The 22,946-nt window shown below is 45.7% G+C and overlaps 1 protein-coding gene across 1 annotated transcript in view; it reads right to left on the bottom strand.

Moving 5' to 3' along the window:
- Positions 1-522: 522 nt before the first annotated feature.
- ptp4a2b (protein tyrosine phosphatase 4A2b) overlaps positions 523-22,946 on the bottom strand; it is a 30,703-nt gene continuing 8,279 nt past the window's right edge. The window contains exons 2-7 of the mRNA XM_080859650.1: positions 9,421-9,817; positions 8,810-8,918; positions 8,459-8,551; positions 5,066-5,196; positions 3,322-3,396; positions 523-2,053 (exon numbers count right to left, since the gene is read on the bottom strand). Coding sequence (XP_080715776.1) covers positions 1,942-2,053; positions 3,322-3,396; positions 5,066-5,196; positions 8,459-8,551; positions 8,810-8,918; positions 9,421-9,425 — 525 coding nt within the window. The 5' untranslated portion in view covers positions 9,426-9,817 and the 3' untranslated portion in view covers positions 523-1,941. The remainder of the gene's footprint in view (positions 2,054-3,321; positions 3,397-5,065; positions 5,197-8,458; positions 8,552-8,809; positions 8,919-9,420; positions 9,818-22,946) is intronic.

Here is a 22,946-nt window from a genome sequence, read left to right as displayed (position 1 = left end):
ATTGACATTCGCATTATGTGGATGAGTAACTTTAAAATAAAACAATTCTTTTTGCGAATAGAAAATGTCATTACCCGCACTTTCGAATTAAAGCAGTAGAGGGCGCTCATGTTTCAGAAGACTGGTCCAGCGAGACTGCTGCACTGGATCAAGTTTTGAATGCAATTAGGCTATTGCATCAGAGGGATACCAATCACTTAAGACACATTGGAAAGAAGATTAAAAAGGCTCAGGGTGTTGGTATAGTGACCACTGTATTATGTTCTTTCCTCCAAACATGGCTGGTTGTCGGCCTGACGTTGCAGTAGAACCACTTTTGCAGGATAATAGACCAGTCTTCAGCCGTAGCCGACACCCGACTGCATATCCACTACAACTTCTGCATGCTTGTGACCTCCAGTGGTTTGTCACTCACTCACTCACTCGTCAGAGCCTTGTTAAATAAAACACTCAGACTTGGACAATTCATATTGATTTTTAATCATTTATTTTAAAACCAAGACAAAAGGGGGGAGGGGGGGGGGGGGTGAGTAAATGATAAAAAATAAATCTGTGGTTGACCACCCCTCACACGGTTGCCACAACCTTCCTTCAGTGACTGTGGGCTGAACGGTAGGGTCACAGTGAGAGTGTGTGTGTGTGTGTGTGTTTGTCTCTCAACGTTGTCCATTACCTTTTTACACAGGAGTGAGCAGCCATGATGAGTGAACAAGTACCTATAACCAACCAAGCCTTTTCCTGTGTGAGTTTAATTGGTGTGTGTGTGTGTTTGTGTGTTGATATGTTTGTCTGAATGAGTGAGTGTGAAACTATCTGAATGTGTGTGTGTGTGTGTGTGTGTGTGTGTGTGTGTGTGTGTGTGTGTGTGTGTGTGTGTGTGTGTGTAGGACGGTCTCAGGGGTGAGGCCTGTCTTCTTTAAGTTGGACTGAATATTGCACTCCCCAGAGATTCAGAAAACAAGGTTGCTGAAAACATGAAAACATGGTTGTGTAAAAGAGGGAGATGACAGAAAATGTGTGATTGTGTGAGAGTGAGTTTGTTTGTGTGTGTGTGTGTGTGTGTGTGTGTGTGTGTGTGTGTGTGTGTGAGAGTGCTAGAAGAGGCCCTGGCACCTGCCCGAGTCCAGGCGGAGATTAACGAAACTGAATAAATACAGAAGACATACTTCAACCCTGTCCGAAACCCCCCCAATAACAGAGGGGAGTTCTCGAAAGAGGGAGAGGGCAAAAAAGAAAAGGGAAGAGAAAAAAAAAATGTTACTGCATTTGAAAGGAACCTGTTCAGCGTTTTGTGCAATAATAACACCTATGCCCATCCTACCGTCACTTCAACCAAAACAAGTTTGTGTAAGAAGGCTTAAAAATAAAATAAAAAAGTACATAGTCTGGCCCTTGAATAATCATAGCAATAATGTTATTAATAAAAATCATTATCATTACAATTTAACATGTATAAATCTCTATTTTACCACTGTTTCATTTAAACAACATTTCATGTAGAATAAAAACAAAAATAAAAAAGGCTATTCCATGATTGGATTTCAGGGAAAGGGGTGGGTGGGCAGTAAAGAAAAAAAAAAAAAAGGGAGGGATTTTAGCCTGTGATTGGTTAACAGGCCGACAGGAAGTGAGATTCTAAGCCTGTGATTGGTACACAGGTAACCAGAAGGTGGGCCTAATCGGTGTGCTTTGACCTTTAGCTCTGGAATCGTACAGCTGGTGTATTCCACAGGCCTGTCCCTATGCACAGCCCTGTTCTCCGCTAACCGCTTCTCGCTATCCGGCCTCAAGACAAAACACAATCACCACAACATTTACTCTTCGCTATCTCTCGGCTTCTGCCCCTACATATATATTTTTTGTATGTTGTTTTTTTTAACTTGTCGTTTTGAGTTTGGTGTCTTCTTCTTGCTAAAAATGTAAGATGGATGCTCCCAGGGTTTACTGGATGCAGCAGTTGTGGCCGTTGGAGTCTTTGAACCGCAGGCGCATCTTGGGCCGATACTTCTCCAGGTAGAGAAGTTGTTTGGAGTTGAAGGCTCCACGTCTCTTTCTGATGGGGAGAGAGCGAGAAAGAGAGAGAGGGACAAAGAAAGAGAGAGGAAGAAAGAGGAAAATAAATTGATGGGCGTATGCCACACAAAAACAGGACATCAACACACAGAGAACTAAGTTCCTGCAGGTGTGTTCTTGTGCAAAAAACATTAAAAAGGCAGACCCTCTTTCCCTTAGTTACAACAATGCTTTCAGGAATTACATCCCGAGACCAAGACAGGCACCGTCTGAGAACTAGACTTAGAAGAACTAGAGGAACTTGCACTCTAATGAACTAGACTAAAGCCTCTCTCGCATATGAAACCCATTCATGTATTGGGTAAACGTAACGCTGGATAGACAACACATTTTAATTCCCACCGCCACCTTACGGTCGTACGGCACAACAACACGGGTGTTTAGTATTCCCAAGCTGCCTGTACTTATCCGGAAGCTACAGAGTGTAATCCTCCACGCTATCATTAACTTAAGGAACCACCTTAACAACTGGCATTTCCTTGGGGTTTGTTAAGTTTAACTTAGTAGCTGATTAGTTCATATTATGTATTTGGGCAATCATTTCAAAGGGAATGAGGTTCAGGGGTCCCTTTTTGTCTTTTGAACTGGAATACAAGTGCTACCTACCATCTTTTAAATTGGACTTGGAGAGCCATTTACTCCCTTACAAACTTCACCAACAACGCTACTTGTTGTCTTATGAACTGGCCCAAGAGAGGCACTTATGAACTGGCCATAGAAAGCCCATTTCTGCTTTGTTGAAATGACTATAAGAGCCACTCGTTCTCTTATTAACTGCACAAACAACGCTACTTGCTGTCTTATGAACTGGACTAACAGAGCTACTTCCCGTCATGAACTGCACAATGAGAGCCACTCGCTGTCTTATGAACTGGCCCAAGAGAGGCACTAATGAACTGGCTAAAGAGAGGCACTCTTATGAACTGGCCCAAGAGTGCCCATTTCTGCCTTGTTGAAATGACTAAAAGCCACTTGTTCTCTTATTAACTGCACTAACAAAGCTGCCTGCCGTCTTATGAATTGGACTAACAGAGCTACTTCCCGTCATGAACTGCACAATGAGAGCCACTCGCTGTCTTCCTACATGAACCAAGAGAGCCATCTGGACAAGGACACTTACTGTGTTGTGCACTAGTCTAAGGGATTCACTTCCTGCCTTATGAATTGAACTGGGACTCTTGGGAAATGGATGGAGAGCGCTACTCTCTGTCTTATGAACTGGACTGACGTATGGTATGATATACTTACTGTCTTATGAACTGGACTGCATCCTCCCACTTCATCCCACACTCAATTAAGGCAAGGGCAACCAGCACCGGCGCTCTGGGAGGGGGGGAGAGAGAGAGAGAGAGAGAGAGAATGCAAACACACAATCTTTCATTATTAACAGTTCTCATGGGGCTTTAAGAAGAACCAAAACTTGAAACCCAGCTTCACTCTGTGCTCCTCTGTCTCCATCTTGGGGCACGAGGACAGGGGAAACTAAATGTGTTAAATAAACACCTCCTCTCACGCCACAAACAGAGAAAATGGCTGCCCCTTCACTGCTTCAACGCCTAGTCTGGAAACCTGCACTTACTAGCTGGGAAATAGTCACAATAGGGCCGGCGCACTCTTCTCTTGCTCTATGCTATATCTCTGGGAAAAGAGAAGAGAAGCTGAAAAGGCATTCTTCTTCTGGTAAGTTCTCTCACTCTCCCACACAAACTTGCACACCACACGAGAGCGTGAGCGTGAACAGTGTGAGCTGACAGCTGTGAAGGCCCACACACACACACACACACACACACACACACACACACACACACACACACACACACTCAGACAAAACCAGTGGGTTCCTCTTAAATGCTACTGATGCCGTTGCCTCCAGGGCCGGCACTTCACTCTGCTGAACCAGCTCTTACCCTATGTGTATGTACGCAGAGGCACTCTCTCTCTCACACACACACACACACACACACACACACACACACACACACACACACACACACACACACACTTAGTGGTTGGACACACCCCGACTAATAAGCAGTTTTGAGTAAGAAGAGGAAGAAGGGAGCCATTGTTTCTGAGTACTGATGCACATGTGTAAGTCTGTGTGTGTGTGTGTGTGTCTCTACTCTGTTGTCTGCCTTCTAGTTCAAGTACATGTGGGTACACTATGGGCTACATACCTTGAGTGTGCATCTAGCAGAATTGCAGATGTTGCTCATCTCAGACTATGTGTGATATGTCACACACACACACACACACACACACACACAAACAAGGTGTAATCTGCTCTAAATAGACAGAGTGAAACTGAGTCTGAAACGCATGAGAAATCCCCCCTGGTAAAATGTAACCAGTGAAACCACACCACTGTAGCACAGCACCAGAGCTCATGGCAGGTGAAGCTCAGAGTTAGCTTCTCTCACACACACACACACACACACACACACACACACACACACACACACAGAGAGAGAGAACAAACTGGTGAAAGTGTGAGTTTGTGCAGCACTTCAAGTGGCCTTGGGTCAAAGTGTAAAATGTCCATTTGGTGACACTCACTGCTCAATCGTGCCAAACCAGTAGGGCCATAGGAGTCACGCGTGCTATACAAATGTATGGAATGCAAGTTGCTTTAGAGAGACGCATCTGCAGAATGACTCACCTGTCCAATCCTGCCACACACACACCTGCCCAATCCTGACTGACACACACACACACACACACACACACACACACACACACACACACACACACACACACACACACACACACACACACACACACACACTCACCAGCCCAATCCTGCCACACACAGACTCACCTGCCCAATCCTGCCACCCACACACACTCTGACTCACCTGCCCAATCCTACCAGACATTCACACACACACTCTCTCTGACTCACCTGCCCAATCCTGCCATACACACACACACTGACTTATCTGCCCATTCCTACCACACACACACACATACACACACACACACACACACTCACCTGCCCAATCCTGCCACACAGTGAACGGCGACGCAGCAGCCAGGCTCCTCCCGGAACTTGGTCTTCAACAGGTTCAGCCAATCATCTACAATCTGGGTAGGGGGAGGGGCGCCGTCGTCAAAAGGCCAGTCCTACGGAAAGCCCAAGGGGTCAAAAAGATTAGACTGAGCAAGGTATTTGAGCAAGGTTTCAGCTGTGCAGGGAATGAGGCTACGGGACTGGAAAGGGACGTGTGAACAAGTTTGATTTGTTTTCACTGGAGTTTGAGACGGGTGACTCCACAGGCCCAGCGCGGTCTAAGGTTACAGACAACACACCCAAAGCATCATGGGAGATCAGAGAGGGGAGTTTCTCACGGGGAGCGCGAGTGGGCCGCCATGAGCCATGTGAGAACCAAGTGTGTGAGACTCACACTAGCCAACACACACAGTGCCAGCAGGAGAGGGAGGGAGAAGGAGAGGGGAAGAGACAGAGAGAGGGATAAGGGAAAGAGAGAGAAAGAGAGGGATGAGGGAGAGAGAGAGAGATGATGGACAGAGATGAAGAGATAACCATGAGGGGAAGGATGTAGCGGGGGAAGAGAGGTGCTGTGAAAGAGAAGACTTATCGGGTTCAGAGACATGACACACAGGGCTAATGTTTCTTTCTGTGCGGAGAACCCAGCGCTTTTCCAGGAAACTCTCTTTGTAAACCAGCCAGCCAGACAGACAGACAGACAGACAGACAGACAGACAGACAGACAGACAGACAGACAGACAAGGGAAGGGAGATAAAGAAACTGCCATGACTAAAGTTGTGTGTGAGGTGGTCTTGGTGTGTGGGTCTCCACTAGTCAGCATCCCATCAGGCCACTGATGCCCTTCCACACGCTCCTCAATGGGGCCCTGCAGCGCAGCACAGCGCACGCAAAGGGATTAACTTATCCGCTGACCAGGCTTTAAGCCTGTATCCTATTTAGCAGAAGAAAATATCAACGGCCAAAATGTCCGGTGGGAAATATGCCAAATAAATAAGTAAATAAATGTCCTAATAGCGTATGAAATAGTCTAATATTGTGGGACAAATCAAATTTGTGGCCAAGACAACTAAAGTGTAAACATATATTCTGTAAAAGTTTGGTTTCGCTGCTATGACGATGAGAGATGCACTGTGAGTGTTTGGTCCTGTGTCTTAGCAACAGCGCCGCACTTTGGCTCAACGCTGCATATTAGCATGACTTCATTAGCAGGACTTCAACACATCTCTTGGCCAGTAAAAAAAAAAAAAAAACATTGATGTGATGGTACTGCAGCCAAGGCCAGCAAGACTACAGAAAAGTGTCAAAAAGAAAGCCAAAATAAATACATGAACAAGCATTAAATGTTTAAACTAAAATCTCAAAGTCCTCAAAAGTTCAAATGGGTAAGACAAAAAATTAAATGGTGAGAGTTGACAAATGGCTTTTTCAAAGGGTCAGCACAGTGCCATGAAACAGCACTGTGGTAACACACACAAACACACACACAGACCAACAGACAAACAGACACAGACACAGACACACCACTGTAGTAACACGATCAAGGAAACACGCTTATCTTAGAGCGGAAAGTAGTTCATCACATGTAGCCTTTATGTTTGCAAAGTATGCAAAGAGTGCATTGAGTTCATTTGTGACGACTACTTTAAATAATATATTTGTTAGATCATAGGATTTGCTTTTTAATTCCAGTTAGATTTTTCAATTACAGTAATGTAGACAATGTATGACTATTTAAAACATATATCCGGTAGTCCAGAATTCAGCAGTATTAACGACTGTGAAAATAAAAAGTCTAGCGTAAGCTGGCAATGTAGTTCTAGGAGAGGCTAAGCAGGCCCTGTGTGTGTGTGTGTGTGTGTGTGTAGGAGGCCTGGCTGGCAGCCTGCATCTATCTGTCTGAGTTGCAGTACTCCTTTCTGACCCGTGTGTGTGTGTGTGTGTGTGTGTGTGTGTGTGTGTACGCAGCAGGTGGGAGGGTTTGGAGCTCTGCTAAGCTTGTCTCTCACAGCCGGCTGGAACAGGTTCTGTTTCACACACACACACACACACACACACACACACACACACACACACACACACACACACACACACACACACACACGGCTCAGACCCATTCACACTCCCCATGTGTCCACTGGGTACTCTAGGTATTTCTTTTCTTCTCCCTCTTTTTCACACACACACAGTCCCACAAGAAGTATTCCTCTCTGAAGCAGATAGGTGAAGACAGTGTTCTCCTCAGACACACACACAGACACACACACACACACACACACACCTTCTCTATGGAGTGCATGTTGTGATGTTGACACAGGATTACCAGGGCTCCACAGGCGATCCTGGGGCCCTGGCTGCCTTGTCTATTGTGGGGGCTCCAGAGCGAGGGGCGTGTGTGTGTGTGTGTGTGTATATGTGTGTGTGTGTGTGTACTAATCGTCTGGCCCCCATGCGGCTTGGATGGGCCTCAACCCGCTTGACACAAGATGCTCTGTACCCACCCCACCTCCTGCCAGCCTGACTCTACTCTCTACCTCACCCCCCAACACCCCGCCCCCCCCACCTACCTTCCTCCAACCACCCCTTATTCCACATCGCAACGAAAGAGAGAGAGAGAGAGAGAGAGAGAGAGAGAGAGAGAGAGAGAGAGAGAAAGAGAGCGAAAGAGAGAGAAAGACACACACACTAAACTGCAGTCCACAATGACTTACTGTGTGTACGTGTGAGTCATGTCTCATCTTTCTACCTGTGGCAAGATTTCGAGGAAAAGGGATGGGCCTCTGAAAAGGCAAACTCAACATTCCCTGCTTTCTCAATACCACAGCCACCCCCTCGCCCCACCCTCAGAGCCTCTCCTCCCGTATCTCCCCCTCAACGCCACTAGTTCTGGCCCTAACCGGCCCTGAGGGCGAGAAGAGTTCACCAGTTTCGCTAGACACACACACACACACACACACACACACACACACACGCTGAGGAGAGTTCAACAGTTTCACTGCACACACAAACCAGTGTGCAATATGACCTCTGACTACTCTGTTATTTTAGGTTACCACCGTTTTATCTTTAACCGGGTGTGTGTGTGTGTGTGTGTTTGTGTGTGTGTGTGTGTGTATGCTTGAGTGCGTGCGAGAAAGAGTGTCTAGAGGGTCCATAGACAGACCATAGACAGTGTAGAGTCAAAAGGAGAAGTATCTGAGTTCGGCTGTGTGTGTGTGTGTGTGTGTGTGTGTGTGTGTATATGTATGTATATGTGTGTGAATGCTTAGTTATTTGATGGCGTAACAAAATGGCGTATTGGTCCAGACTTGTGTCTGTTGGTTTAAAATGAAGAGAGAAAAAGAAAGAAAAGGAGCATGAAAAGGAGGGATGCTTACCACGACCTGAATGCCGGCCTTCTCCACAGGATCTTTGTCATAAGTGGCCTCACACACTCTCACCAGCGTCGTCACCTCAGACTTCTTCAGCTCCTGCAACAGTACACAGACAGAGTCAACACACACACACACACACACACCATGGCACAATCACACACACACACTGAGCACATGGCACAATCACGTTGCTATCTTCACCTTAAACTTCTTCAGCAGCAGCACCCCCCCCCCCCCCCCCCCCTTGTTGAGCATAGAGTTTGAGTGTGTGAAAGAGGTTTCTTTACCTCTGTGAACATGGTGTCTGTGTCTCTTACGGTCTTGTGTGTGTGTGTGTGTGTCTTGTGTGTGTACCTCTGTGAACTTGGTGAGCGTAGCGTTGGTCGGATTGTGGGTGATGAGGAACCTCATCCCATCGTAGGTGATCTCTACTGCTGCCGGGCGGTTCATGTTGGCCAGACGTCTTTAGAAACACAATTACAGCACACACACAGATACTCTTTCACTTTCACAGCCCTGAACCCTACACACACAGTTGAGTTCCTGCTGTGGCAACTCACACTTAATAACAACCTATTATAACAAAAATAAAAAAATAAAGATGTACAGAGGGTTTTGGCTCAGAGGTCAGAGAGAACTTTCCAATAAAATTATAATTTACATACAAAAAGAAATGGGGAACAGGGTGGATGGGTGAGACTATGGCCAATATCTTTGGGGGGGGGGGGGGGTCGGAACAACCACAGTGTGAAATGACAGTGAAGTTTTTAAAACACAATATTAAAATAAATACAAAATAAAAAGAGCTGAGCTAGTCCACAGTGTTCAAACTGATAAAATGACAAAACACAAGAACAAAAACACTTAAAAAAAAAAAAAAACACCACACACAGACAGAGAAACAAAAGGGGGGGAGGGGGGAGAGACTACAGATGAGGCATCCAAGGAGACTTATGGAGATTTACCCCATTCAGGAGCGTTGAGTAAGACAGGCTAGTCCGAGAAATCACTGGAGAAGACAAGCTTCAGATGGAGGCAGGGTGCGCTCGAGGACTCTTGAGGGGGGGTCACAGCGCTTGGACGGGGGTCAAGGCTGCGCGAGGGAGGCTCCGTGTAGGGGGGGGAAAGGCCACCGAAGAGAGACTGAGAGAGTGACAGAGAGAGAGAGAGAGGGTGGCAGTGTAGAAGAAGGCCCAGTGTGCTGGCAGGCGGTGGTGGTGTTCAGGGGGGCTTTTGGGTAGCGTAGTCTTTCAGGGGGCTCTCGGTTCACTTGTCCACAAAGGCGAGGTGCTGTGCCTGGCAGAAGTCTCCGCTGACGCTCACAAACGCCATATAGGTGCGGCCCAACTCAACACAGAAACACTACGGAGAGAGAGAGAGAGAGAGAGAGAGAGGGGGTGGGGGGGAGAGAGAGACAAGAGTTACTTCAATTAAATATAAAAAGTATATTCTTCACACACATTGCCTGAACATAATAGAAATAATATATGTCTACATCAACAAACAAAGTCCGGTAATCTTTTCCATTTCTCAGGACAGCCAGCAACAATGCACACTGATAAAGCAAGAGTTACCCTTTACCCTTTTCTTTTTAAAATGGTACATCTACCGGTGTGTGGCCAAGCCAACAACGCCCTTCATTGAAAACCATCACACACACACACACACACACACACACACACACACACACACACACACACACACACACACACACACACACACACACACACACACACAAAGCTTCCGTACAGTAAGCCCCACTTCAAACAGGCAAGCCGACAGAATGCTTCCTCTCACCCAGGCGACAGATTGGCCCACTGGGGCCAAACTCAGACAGTGACTGTCTGCTCATTACGTGAGTGAGTAAGCGTCAGTGAGTGAGTGAGCGTCTGTGTGTGTGTGTGTGTGTGTGTGTGTGTGTGTGTGTGTGTGTGTGCAGTTTAATCCTGGCGCTATTTATCTTTAACTGTCTCCCATGTCAGACTAACCCACAGTGGGCAGGCATTAATCAGACATCCTTTAAAATAAATATCAGCCATATCATCTAAGCCACTACAGCATGATATCCAGCAATAGCGACAAGGCTACTATAGCATTAAAACATAGCCATAGCGAAAAGGCTCCTAGAGCATAATAAACACATAGCCATGGCAACTAGGCTACTAGACTAGAGCATAAACACTTAGTCATAGCGACTAGGCTACTATAGCATAAAAACATAGCCATAGCGACTAGGCTCCTCGAGCATAAACACCTAGCCATAGCGACTAGGCTACTATACATAGCAGCTAGCCACAAAAGCACGGGGGGCAGCTCCTTGATGTCATGCGCACATCCAGCCTAGAGGGCACAGTCACAGGGAAGAAATAGAGAACACCAAAATGGCCAGCACAGGAGAGCGGAGACGTAAAGAAGAAGAAAGTGGTGTCTGGTTTGGAAACACAGAGGATGAAGAAGGAAAGTGAGTGAGAGTGTGTGTCCACTCTGTGCCCTGTGTAGGACTGTCACAAGGTAAGGATTATGGGGTAAGCACCACTTCAAAGGCTCACACTCCCACGGGTCTCCTCTTAACGTGCCAAGCACTAACCCGAGCGGAGCCACACACAGAGACACTCTTCAAAGCAACCCCATCATCTTGGTGCACTCAACTACCACTGCTCGGAGTTGGCCATGGCCACCAGGGCTAGGACTTCATGCATAACACACAAATCTCAGTCTGTATTTATCTCTTATTCACTTTCTCACACACACACACACACACACACACACACACGATAAGATTCAACAGAATTCACAGATGTCGGCCATCAGCCTGCATTCATTCTCCAAGGAAACAATCTACTAATCAATAGCAAGGGGAAGATCAAAACATCTGCCGTTTGAGAGCCTGTCCCAACACACCTGTGTGTGTGTGAGTTAAAGTGAGAGTGTGTGTTTGAGAGAGAGAAAGTGTGTGAGTGCGTGTGTACTGCCCATTTCCATGCCGACTCTGACAGAATCGTATTCTAATCCATTGTTACTAATTTAAGCGTCTGGAAACTTCCAGTCAAGCGTGTGTATTAAAAGTGGCACCTACACCGTAGATAACATTTCACAAAGCAGTGCCACAGAGCTATGCTACTTCCATGGAGATTTGTGACACAAGTAAATAGACGCACGCACGCACACCATAACTATGCTTCTTCCATGGAGATTCGTGATAAGTGAACACACCAACACACACACACACACACACACACACACACACACACACACACACACACAAACAAACAAAGCAGTACTACAGAGCCATGAAGATTCAGGACTAGGGATGCAAATGATTAATCGACTTTAGATTAATTGTCGATTAAGAGGTTGCTCGATCAAAATGTATTAATCACGATTAATCGCTAGAGGGCGCTAGCGCGAGAGACCGGTTGAAAACAAATGTTCTCTGTGTAATGCGGTATTGAAATACAATAGTTCCACTAGCTCACTCAGTTACCATTTGAACACCGTGCATGCTTCTGTCCTGCATGGCACCACCAGTTCACCTGGTCAACCTAAAAATCACAGCTACACTGTATTATACCTTCTCTCGCTTACTGCCGCGAGTTATGGCTTATAGTCTTAAAACTCAGGTTAGCTAATAGCTCGTTAGCGGGCTAGCTCACTGAGACTTCATAGAGTTAGCTACCTAGCTCGTTAGCGGGCTAGCTCACCTTGCTATGAATGTGAATATCTCTGTCTACTCCCACGCTAACGTGTGCCCGCGAGTTTGGCTCATGAGAGTAAGTAAGTAAGTAAGAGTTGAGTTGGCTATTTAGCTTGATAGCGGACTAGCTCACTCAGGCTTAATGATTAGATACCTAGCTCGTTAGCGGGCTAGCTTACCTTTGCCTGATGGCTTGTCATTCAGAATGTAAAGTTACTCTATCCCTCACTACCGTGAGCGCGAGTTAAACTTCAGAGAGTTGTGTTGGCTATTTAGCTTGTAATAGCCTAGATCAGTGGTTCTCAACCGGGGGTCCGCGTACCCCTGGGGGTACGTGAAGGTAGTCCAGGGGGTACTTGAGATTTTTAAAAAGATATATTTAAAATAAGCCTCCATTCAAAAATCATTTAAAAATACTTATTATACGGCTCTTCAGAATGTCCCAAAATCTACGTTGATTTGTGTGGGCCATATGTGGGTTAAATGTCTGCGTTCGCAGGTTTGTAATTCCTAGATATTAACTGCTGCGGAAAGTTTATCACCGCTGTCATTGGCAACGGGTTTTTTGCTTCTAATTCACCTTGCATATCATTCCGCAAGTAACGTAGTTAACATAGTTAACGTAACGGAAGGTCATTGAAACTTGAAGTCAGAAGGTGGATTGCTCAGCATTTGCGTGCGTTTTCTTAGCGGAAATCACGAAATGGCAACAAACTCATTCAAAAGAGGTATTCTGGAGGAATGTCTTCAATCGTTTTGGCAAGTAACTGTATAATAAGCGCGATTTTTTTCGCAAAAACATGGGAGCTGAACACACACAACTGCTGCTGCACACAGAAGTGCGTTGGCTCTCTCGAGGGAGAATACTCAAACGGCTGTTGGAATTACGATCTGAAGTACAGACCTTTCTGATTGAGCACAGATCCCCCAATGCCACACAGACTGGCTTGCAAATATGTGCTATCTGGCAGATATATTCAGCAAACTGAACGAACTGAATATGTCTGCAGGGAAAGGACATCAGCATTTTAAACCTGTATGACAAGGTGGGAGGCTTCCTGAAGAAAGCAGCTAGTTTCCCGATAACGACGTATCTTAACGGCCTACGTGGATTTTGGCGACATCATAGACTCATCATTGCCGTAAGTGCGGCGTCGGGAAACCGCTCTGCAATATCCCTCTTACGACCGATTTCAAGTCCTTTTTAGCGTTCGGGGAACTGGGCCCAGAGCTGTGGAGAAGAGCCTCTGCACAGGGGGATTTTTACCTGCTTTGGTGCAGATGGATGATTTTCTCTCTAGTGAGGATGTGGACAGAGCTCCAGTCCAGTTGGTCATCGTGGGACATTAGACCAATTTGATTACATTTTTTAATTTTCAATGTCCTACTTTCCTGACATGGAGGAGAAATCTACACAGCTGGATTGGGTGAAAAACCCATTTCTCTTGTCCGAAGCATGTAGAAGCTCTGTCACTAATCAGGAAACACTCATGGAAGTGTCATCTGACCGTGACCTCCAGATGAAGTTTGCCACATCCACACTCACACAGTTTTGGATGTGTGTGAAGCAGGAGCACCCTGACCTGGGAGAGAAAGCTTTGGAGCAGCTACAGATGCCTCCACATATTTATGTGAGGTCTCCTCCTCTGCAATGACTGTGATCAAAACAAAGCAGAGAAACAGACTGTGCCTGGAGAAGAGCTTGATCACAGCAGTTGCCTCCTTGCCACTAAGACTGACAAAGATTTTCAGCGAAGCACAAGCACAAGTTTCTTACTAAAATGTAATTGCAAACGCACTCAGTTCAATACAACAATATTCAATGTTCAATCTTCAGTGCTGACAGTTTAATAAATCAGACAATGATGGCATAGCGCTGTGTATAACATTTTTTTCAATCAAAAATGCTTTGCGCTGGTTAGGGGGTACTTGGCTGAAAAAATATTTCACAGGGGGTACAATACTGAAAAAAGGTTGAGAACCACTGGCCTAGATGCAGTTTCTTCATAATCTATAGGCTCAATAATATTCTGTTTGGCTCTATTAAATTTCTTCTATTCTTTTTTGTTTTATGTCTGTTTCAAATGCAAGAACTGAGCCAGTCCATAATTTATTTCTTTTCTTAAATTAATGAATGGATTTTGTTATACCATAAAAAAACTTTTCTGCTTTCTTTTCCTAATGCATAATTACTTGAGGAATGTATAATAGAATATAATATAATTATCATAATGTAATGTAATATAATAATAATAGGGCCTATTTTTAAAGGCCCTATTGAAGCACTGAAACTCAGGTGAAAAACGCCGCTTATCAATTAATCGAAAGTCGATCGATAAGATTATCAACTAATGATTAATGAATTAATCGATAATTTGCATCCCTATTCAGGACACAAGTAAACACACCAACACACACCCAAACACAAACACACACACACACACACACACGGGAGTACTACAGAACTATGCTACTTCCATGGAGATTCAGGACACAAGTAAACACACACAAACACACACACAAACACACACACAGGACACAATTAAACATACACAGGGTTGGTATATTTTGGAATTCCCTGGAGACATGATGCACAGCGGTGAGCTTGAACAAATCCACCAGATTAGTGATGACTCACTAAGACACTGGCTGAGTCACAGCACCTGCTGACTGCCCTCTCCTATACACACACATGCATACATGCCCCAACCAATACTCTTACACACACCTACAAACACACAACCCAACTTATTCTCACACTCACAAACACACAGAGCGAATAAGGCACTGGTGTGACTTTTTGTGTGTGTGTGTGTGTGTGTGTGTGTATATATACACACTTCCGCCCAAACCATCGAAAGACCTTTAACAGTGAGAGTAATCTTGATATGCACCCTGTTCACATAAGGCAGATATATTTTTAGTGCTCTGTGGCTATGAACTCTCAAAAAACTAGATGTCCATTCTGTCTGTTCTAGGGCTGTAACGATACACCTACCTCACGATTCGATTCGTATCACGATTCTTGACCCACGGTTCGATACACCCCACGATATTATTATTATTTTTATTTTTTACCTCGCGATTTTTAAAATATATTTTCTAATTCACATTACAATAAGTATGAGCTATAAAAAAAATGAAGAAACAATTTAAAACCAAATATTGAGGTTTTTATTACTCAAAGCAATGCTGTTGAAAAACATTCAACAAACTTCGGAACCTGTTATCTATCTGCAGAGCAAATGTCAGGCTCATACAAAAACATTAACGTGAATTAATTGATGCTAATACCTAGCGCGGTCTCTATAGGATTTCCCATATACGTTAGCATTAAGCTAACGTATTTTCTACCACAGTAAAACATGCAATACTATGTGATTGTTTTTAGAAAACGAATGTTACGTGATGAGATTACTAAAATGTAGTCTGCATGTCTGCTCAGTTTAGCAGTGCTACCCAAGCAAAGGTTTGAAAAGAACTTCAAGCTTCAGACTTTCTGTTAGGGAAACAGCTTTCTATCTGCCAAGCAAATGGCAGGCTCATGACAACACGCGCAACCTTTGGGAGCATGAACTGCACTGAGTAAATTTTGCGCAACAACACGATTGTGTGTCGCGATTTCTCGGTTCGATCCAATATCGTTACAGCCCTAGTCTGTTCCCTTCAAGAACTTCTCTAAGCAAGACCCCGCGTTGTTAGGATAGGTCATGAGTTTTAGAATATTCAAGAGCCGTTAAAATAAAAATCGAATAGTTTATGCAACTACTTGCTAACGAAGAACGATACGTTTCCTCATGAATAATAAACAGTGTGTTATTCCAGCAGGGGGCGCTACTCATTCAGCGGCTGTGAGACAGTTTGTTCATTTAGGGAAGTCTTTCGGTTAAAAGACTTCCCTAAATGAACAAACGGAACTTTTCAAAGAATAGTCGAATACTTCCCAGTGATTATTGAACAGTATTGCCATATGCCCACCCTGGCCACATAGTGTGTCAGGTTGTAGCGTCCAGGTGTGTGTGCTCCCGTGCCCAGCGTTAAAGCAAGACTGTGTTCCACCACAGAGAGCCGACACACACAACAGGTGACCTCAAGGACCTGTGAGAACCAGTACAGCTGGTCTACTGCAGCAACGTCTTCAAAAGACACCGACCAAGGATGGGGGTAGGGGAGGTTGGAGGGGGCATCCCAGAACTTTTGGCAAAGAAAATTTGTAATTGTATTCAACTCTCCACAAAGTGGGCACACACACACACACACAGCTCTTCTCTTACTGAGTCACAGAACACTCTCACACACCAGCTGGGCTGAGAGAGTGGGTGTGATGTTGTTTGGGTGATGGGTCAGGAACTTCTCTCTTTCTCTTTCGCACGCACACACACACACACACACACACACACACACACACACACACACAGATAATAACAAGCTTTCATTCTTTCCATGCCCAGTCACTGTCTTTCCCTTTCTCCGCCTATCTCTCTCTCGTGCTCACTCACACTCCGTATCTGTGTCTCGTGCAGGCTGTGTCCTGGGCACTTCTTATCAGGTTGATAATGTGCGTATCTGAGAACCACATGTGGGAAGGGGAAACACAAACTCAAACAGATGATAGAGCCTGGAGCACTCACTGCCAAGTCACAACTCAGCATATTTTGCGCGCACACACTCACACACACACACACACACACACACACACACACACACACACGTTTTCTCAATGGAAGTGACACAGGCACACACTCTTGCTTTTTATACTCACATAACTCTTTGTTACATACACACTAACTTCTGCTAATCTTTCCCATCTTTGTGTGTGTGTGTGTGTGTGTGTGTGGCCACATGAGTGTAGTGCAAGGTATGGGCAGGTCACCAGAAGCGGAAGACCATTTGCACTGTGAATGGGGAAGTAACTTTTAGCATCCCACCTATCAGATTACAGTCCTCTTAACAAGGACAGGAGGAAGTGTGTGTGTGTGTGTGTGTGTGTGTGTAGGAAATTAAAAGTACACTCGTAAAGATAACTACAATAACAAATCAGGTGGTTTTCCTTGACAGGATTCGCGGATCAATGCAGTGTCTTTGACCTTGATTGACAATACAGCTAATAAGTAACTACTGGAATATGGAAATCATGACCAACACATCCCCCCCCCTCCCACACACACACACACACACACACACACACACACACACACACACACGGCTATGGCTAGCATGAAGCATTTTGTGCTACTGTCAACACAACCTTTTATAAACACACAAACACAACGACTACCCTTGACACACACCACCCAAGGTCACCATGACCCAACAGACAAACACATACTCTACAGCCATCTTGACCAATTAAACAGGCTCATACACTGTGCGTACAGCTACACACACAGCAATCACGGCCTATTACACACACATGTAACAACTACACTACCATGGGCGGTATACACACAAGGGCTATGGTCATTCATTTACTTAGGACTACCGCTATAATGAAACTAGAAAAGTCCAGGTTACCTTACCGGTTCCTACAGGCTACTTTTGCTTCTGTGACCCTTGGACCAATTCCACTAAGAGATCACTTTTTTTTCTTTCGCACACACACACACACACACACACACACACACACACGGGTAAGAAAGATCTATGGAGGACAGGAATCATTCTAAAATACAAAGAATTGCAAGGACACTAGCGCAGCAGGTGCAACATGTAGACATAACCACACACACACACAGTCTTTGGCTCACACACACACACACACACAGGTAAAGTCTAATGTGTGTGTGTGTGAGTGAGTGAGTGAGTGAGAGAGAGACACACATCCACACCTACGTCAAACTGCCTGTGTAAGCTGTTACTGGCAGTGGGGGTGAGGAGTCTGCATCAGGGCTCAGCACACTCAGGAACAGGTGCAGACGCAGAGCCAGACCCAAAGAGAGGCCCCCTGCTTTCTCTCTATCTGTGTGTGTGAGTCTGAATGTAAGACACATACAGAGACACAGAAAGACAGACACAGACAGACAAACAGACAGAAACAGAAACACAGACATAGAGACACGATCAGAGACAGACAAAGACACAGACACAGAGACAGTGACACAGACAGTGACACAGACAGTGACACAGACAGTGACACAGACAGTGACACAGAGACACATACAGACACAGACACAGATGTGGGTGTTCGAGGGCTTCTTGACCGAGACCTCAGTGTACTGGATCGTGGGCGGCCTGACCCGTCAGGATTAAAGGATCCCTAACTCTCCCCAACTCCCACTCCTTCCTTTCTTCTCCATAGTCATTCTTCTTTTTCCTCTCCCTCCCCATTTCTTTCCATATTGCTTGCTCTCTCTCCTCTCCCACCATCTCTCTGTGTGTCTCTCTCTCTCTCTCTCTCTCTCTCTCAGGCCTTGCAGCCTTGCTCTTGGGGTTAGGTAGAGCAGGATAAGGCTGAAGCATTCCCACCCGCCTTCTCCACAGCACACACACGCACGCAGACACACACACCACAAACACCACACACACACACACACACACACACAACGGACTAAATGACTGGCAGCCATGAACTCTAAGACTCCGCCTTCTGACCCACTTAAATTACACACTTACCTGCAATAATGAAACTGTACCCACACACACACACACACCCCCATAATAATATTGACAAACAATACTGTTCACATGCCTCTACCTCCTAACACACTTACTGGCATACAAACCCACAACCTATACACTCAAAACCCCATAGACCCAGCATTAACACACACACAAACACACAGAAACTTCCCCCATGGTTTCTCTCAGCCTGCAGTTAACACCGCACCCTTCAAGCATGACAAACACCCACCCACACACTTGCTGGAGTTGCTCTTTGAGTTCTCAAAGACCCATCGCATACACACACACACACACACACACACACAAACACAGGATGATACACATGTATCTTTCTCAACCTTTACTTTCTTCCCAGGGGTCCCCTTGAGACAGGACTTGTGTTGAATTAATGTTTGTGTGTGTGTGTGTGTGTATGTGTGTGTGTGTAAGGTATTCTCACCAATAGCTGCACATGATCTACTCATGATCTCATCTGAATAGGACGACCTTTTGCCAAGAAAGAGATTCTTTCTTCACGACAAACGTTTGTGTTTACATCTCAGGGTATGTGCCCAAGGCACGTATGTGCACACACCTTAGTTAAAGAGTTAATTCAACAGAGTGTCACCTTTCATGCCAACAGTGGACTAAGCAGACACACACACACACACACACACACACACACAGGGTGGGACGAGGGAGGTCAGCGATAAGAGTGGTGTGTCTGTGTGTGTGTGTGTGTGTGTTTCCAGAGACTGAAGTCTTTCAGCTATGGTTCACGTGGCCTGAGGTCATCATGACACCTGCTCTCAAACGTTCTCTTTGTGTGAGTGTGTTCTCCTTAAATTGAAAAGAGGACGTTCCGACCGGTTATCACGGCATGCGGACTGCAGCTGATAATTGGGCTGTGCTTGTTGTACAGAAGTCCCTCTCTGAAGAGGAGCAGGGGTGAGTTGCCATGACACCAGTGGCAGTCAGGCCGAGAGGGGCGAATCACCAGGTGTTAAACTAGCACGGTTACACAGAGGTGACACCAGAGGACCACAGCAATAGCGAGCGCGCACACACACACACACACACACACACACACACCAGATAACACCAGCGAGTCACAGCTGCTCAAGTCTCTTACACTAAGCAAACACTACGAGGAAGTCGCATTCACTCTCCCTTATCTTTGTCACACACACACACACACATACACATTACACATACAGCGTGAAAGAATGAAAAGACAAGTTGGGACATCTCAGAATGCCACCTGAACACAAACAGGCTCTTCCAAGTAAGTGAGTGTGGTCACAAACACCAGATTTGCATACAGATGTAGAGGCAATTGTTTATAAGGGGTGGGTGTGTCTGTGTGTGTCTGTGTGTGTGTGTGTGTGTGTGTGTGAGAGAGTGTCACATTCCTGCAGGCCAGATCCAAGTACTTCTTTACCCTCTCTCTCTGGAGCGAGACCAGGGTTAAAAGCATATTGGCACGCATGAGAACCCAGAGCACACACCAACATCAATGAAAACCACCACTTCTGTATTTCCCTCATCGCTGTGGGCAAACAGGTGCGCTCTACCTGCTTGATTGGTCGGGTATACTTCTCCTCTGACCGAAACTTCCAGGGAAGGCTAAAGTTCACCAAACCTGAACTTTATTACCCGGGGTAAACATTCCTCACACGCAAACGCTAGGGGTGTAAAACATATGACGCATTGAATTGCATCGTTTGCCAAGACAGCGTTGTTAGTACACACAGGCACTGTTCATTCGTTCATTATTCTTATAAATAGCAATAGCGCGGTTGATCACGGACTGGGAGCCCTGAGAGTGTGTGAGCACAAGCAGGCATGATCAAGGACTGGGAGGTCTGAGTGTGTGTGAGCACAAGCAGGCATGATCAAGGACTGGGAGCCTGAGTGTGTGTGTCCGCAAGCGGGCAGGATCAAGGACTGGGAGGCCTGAGAGCTTTGAGGCCCAGAGGAGGGAGCGGGTAGTCGGCCTGCTGTTGATGGATGCCATCTCTGGGTTAATCACTAACTACACAAAGGCCAGCACACACTCACACACACACACACACACAATTACCCAGTGTTGGCCTCACTCGTCCTGCTTGTATACTTCTCTGCTTGGCTTTTAATCAGTCAGAGAGCTTGAGGAAAGAGGAGAAAGCTTTCTTTTTTTCTCTTTTTTATTCAAACTCTGTGCCCGCACAGGCACGGGATCTTTGGAAGAGAGAGAGAGAGAGTGCCGAGAGAGAGAGAGTGCCGAGAGAGAGAGAGAGAGAGACACACTTCTTCAAACTGTGTGGCCCACAGGCACGGGATCCTTGGAAGTCAGGAGACGTGGGAAGAGAAGCGCAGTTCTGTGAAAAGACCTTGTTGGGAAGAGAGAGAGAGAGACAGAGAGACAGAGAGAGAGAGAGAGAGTGTGTGTGAGTGAGTGAGTGAGTGAGTGAAAGTGGCAGAGAGATGGAGAAGAGAGAGAGCCGGGGGAGAGAGAGTGAGAGCAGAGACAGAAGAGAGAAACCAGAGAGAGAAGACACACACTCTCACACACAGTTATGTGATAGGGGAGAGCTGGCGTGAGGGAGATAGAGGTGTCCCACTGTGAATGAAAACAAACAAACAAGCGACAGAGTGGGAGGCAGGAGTCACAGGTGTCAGTGCAAGAGTGTTTGTGTGTGTGTGTTTGTTACAGATAGGGAGGCAGGGGTCACAGGGGTCAGCGCAAGTGTGTGTGTGTCAGTGTGAGTGCGTCAGTGTGTGTGTGTGTGTGTGTGTGTGTGTGTGTGTGTGTGGGTCAGTGTGTGTGTGTGTGTCAATGTCAGTGTGAGTGTGAGTGTGAGTGTGAAAGTGTGTGTTTGTGTGTGTGTCAGTGTGTGTGTGTGTGTGTGAGTGTGTGTGTGTGTGTGTGTGTGTGTGTGTGTGAGCATCAGTGTGAGTATGTGTGTGTGTGTGAGCGTCAGTGTGTGTGTGTGTGTGTGTGTGTGTGTGTGTGTGTGTGTGTGTGCACGTATCAGTGTGTGTGTGTGTTGGGGGATTGGCAACAGGGTGGCCTAACCAACCAGCAGTGGCCAAATAGCAAACAGACCTTTTCAGGCTGTGGTCAGCCAGGCTTGACCCAAATCCCCCAAATACACTCTGCTGTGAGTCAGTGAGATAATGAGTGTCACACAGAGTGTGAGTGTGTGTAATGAGTGTCGCACAGTGTGTGTGTGTGTGTGTGTGTGTTGTTATGTCCCGGTGGCAGTGTCGTGCCTGAGAGGGTGACAGTAGTATAAGTTGTATGGTCATGCCCTTCACCTGGAGGCAGGTAAAGCTGGGTGTTAACTCCTCTCATTTTTTTTACAGAGCCATTTTCTTCCTCTAGACCTTTTTTTCCTTCATATTTTTCCAAACGAGTGATCAAGCGAGCTGCATTCTTCTGCATTCTTCTGACATGCATCCTCCATGGATACAGGGTCATCGCCGTAGCAACACAAAGAAGGACAGCATCAACCCCTCTATAGCTCTGCCAGTGTTCTAGTGCCCAGGGTTTTACCCATGCCGATTCTCAGTATGATCTGGATAACCCATGTAATTTGAGGAGGCTTCACGAACCACCTTTTGACCAGGGACAGACGAGGTTCTCCACATGTTGGTTTTGGTATGAACAGGCACAACCTGGGCAGTCCAAATGGATCTCACGCTCGTTCACTTAGCTTCATTAGACAATCCTCTGGCAACTTTGTGAGAACAATGAATCCTAATCCCAGCCTTCTTCCTTGAAGCCTTCTTCAAGTCAATATATGCCCAGAATAAGCTGCAGAGGCTATGCAATATTATAAGATAGCAGAACTTGCTAATCGTCTACCACAATAACCAAAACTACCAATAAACAGCAATGCTTGAAACACTTTTCCTATTGAAAAGTACAAGGATGTTTGAATTCATTTCACAATAAGCCTCAATGCTTCAGAGAAGGTTCAGTTATAAATAAACAAACAAACAATGAATTAATCAATCAAGACCTGCCTATGCTGTTGGCCTGTACAATAACTGCCATCTTGATACGAATAGTTGCACTTTCGAGACTACAGCAGAAAGGTCTTCAAGAGCAAAACAAAATTCTGAATGGTAATTAAGAAATAGTTCAGTGGATCTATAGTCTGTCGTGTGTCTGTCGTGTGTGTGTGTGTGTGAGCGTATGTGTGTGTGTGT

This window comes from Sprattus sprattus (assembly GCF_963457725.1).
Source record: "Sprattus sprattus genome assembly, chromosome: 20".
Lineage (NCBI taxonomy): Eukaryota > Metazoa > Chordata > Actinopteri > Clupeiformes > Clupeidae > Sprattus > Sprattus sprattus.
The sequence above is the reverse complement of the archived record's forward strand: the minus strand, read 5'-3'. Positions and strand labels throughout refer to the sequence as shown.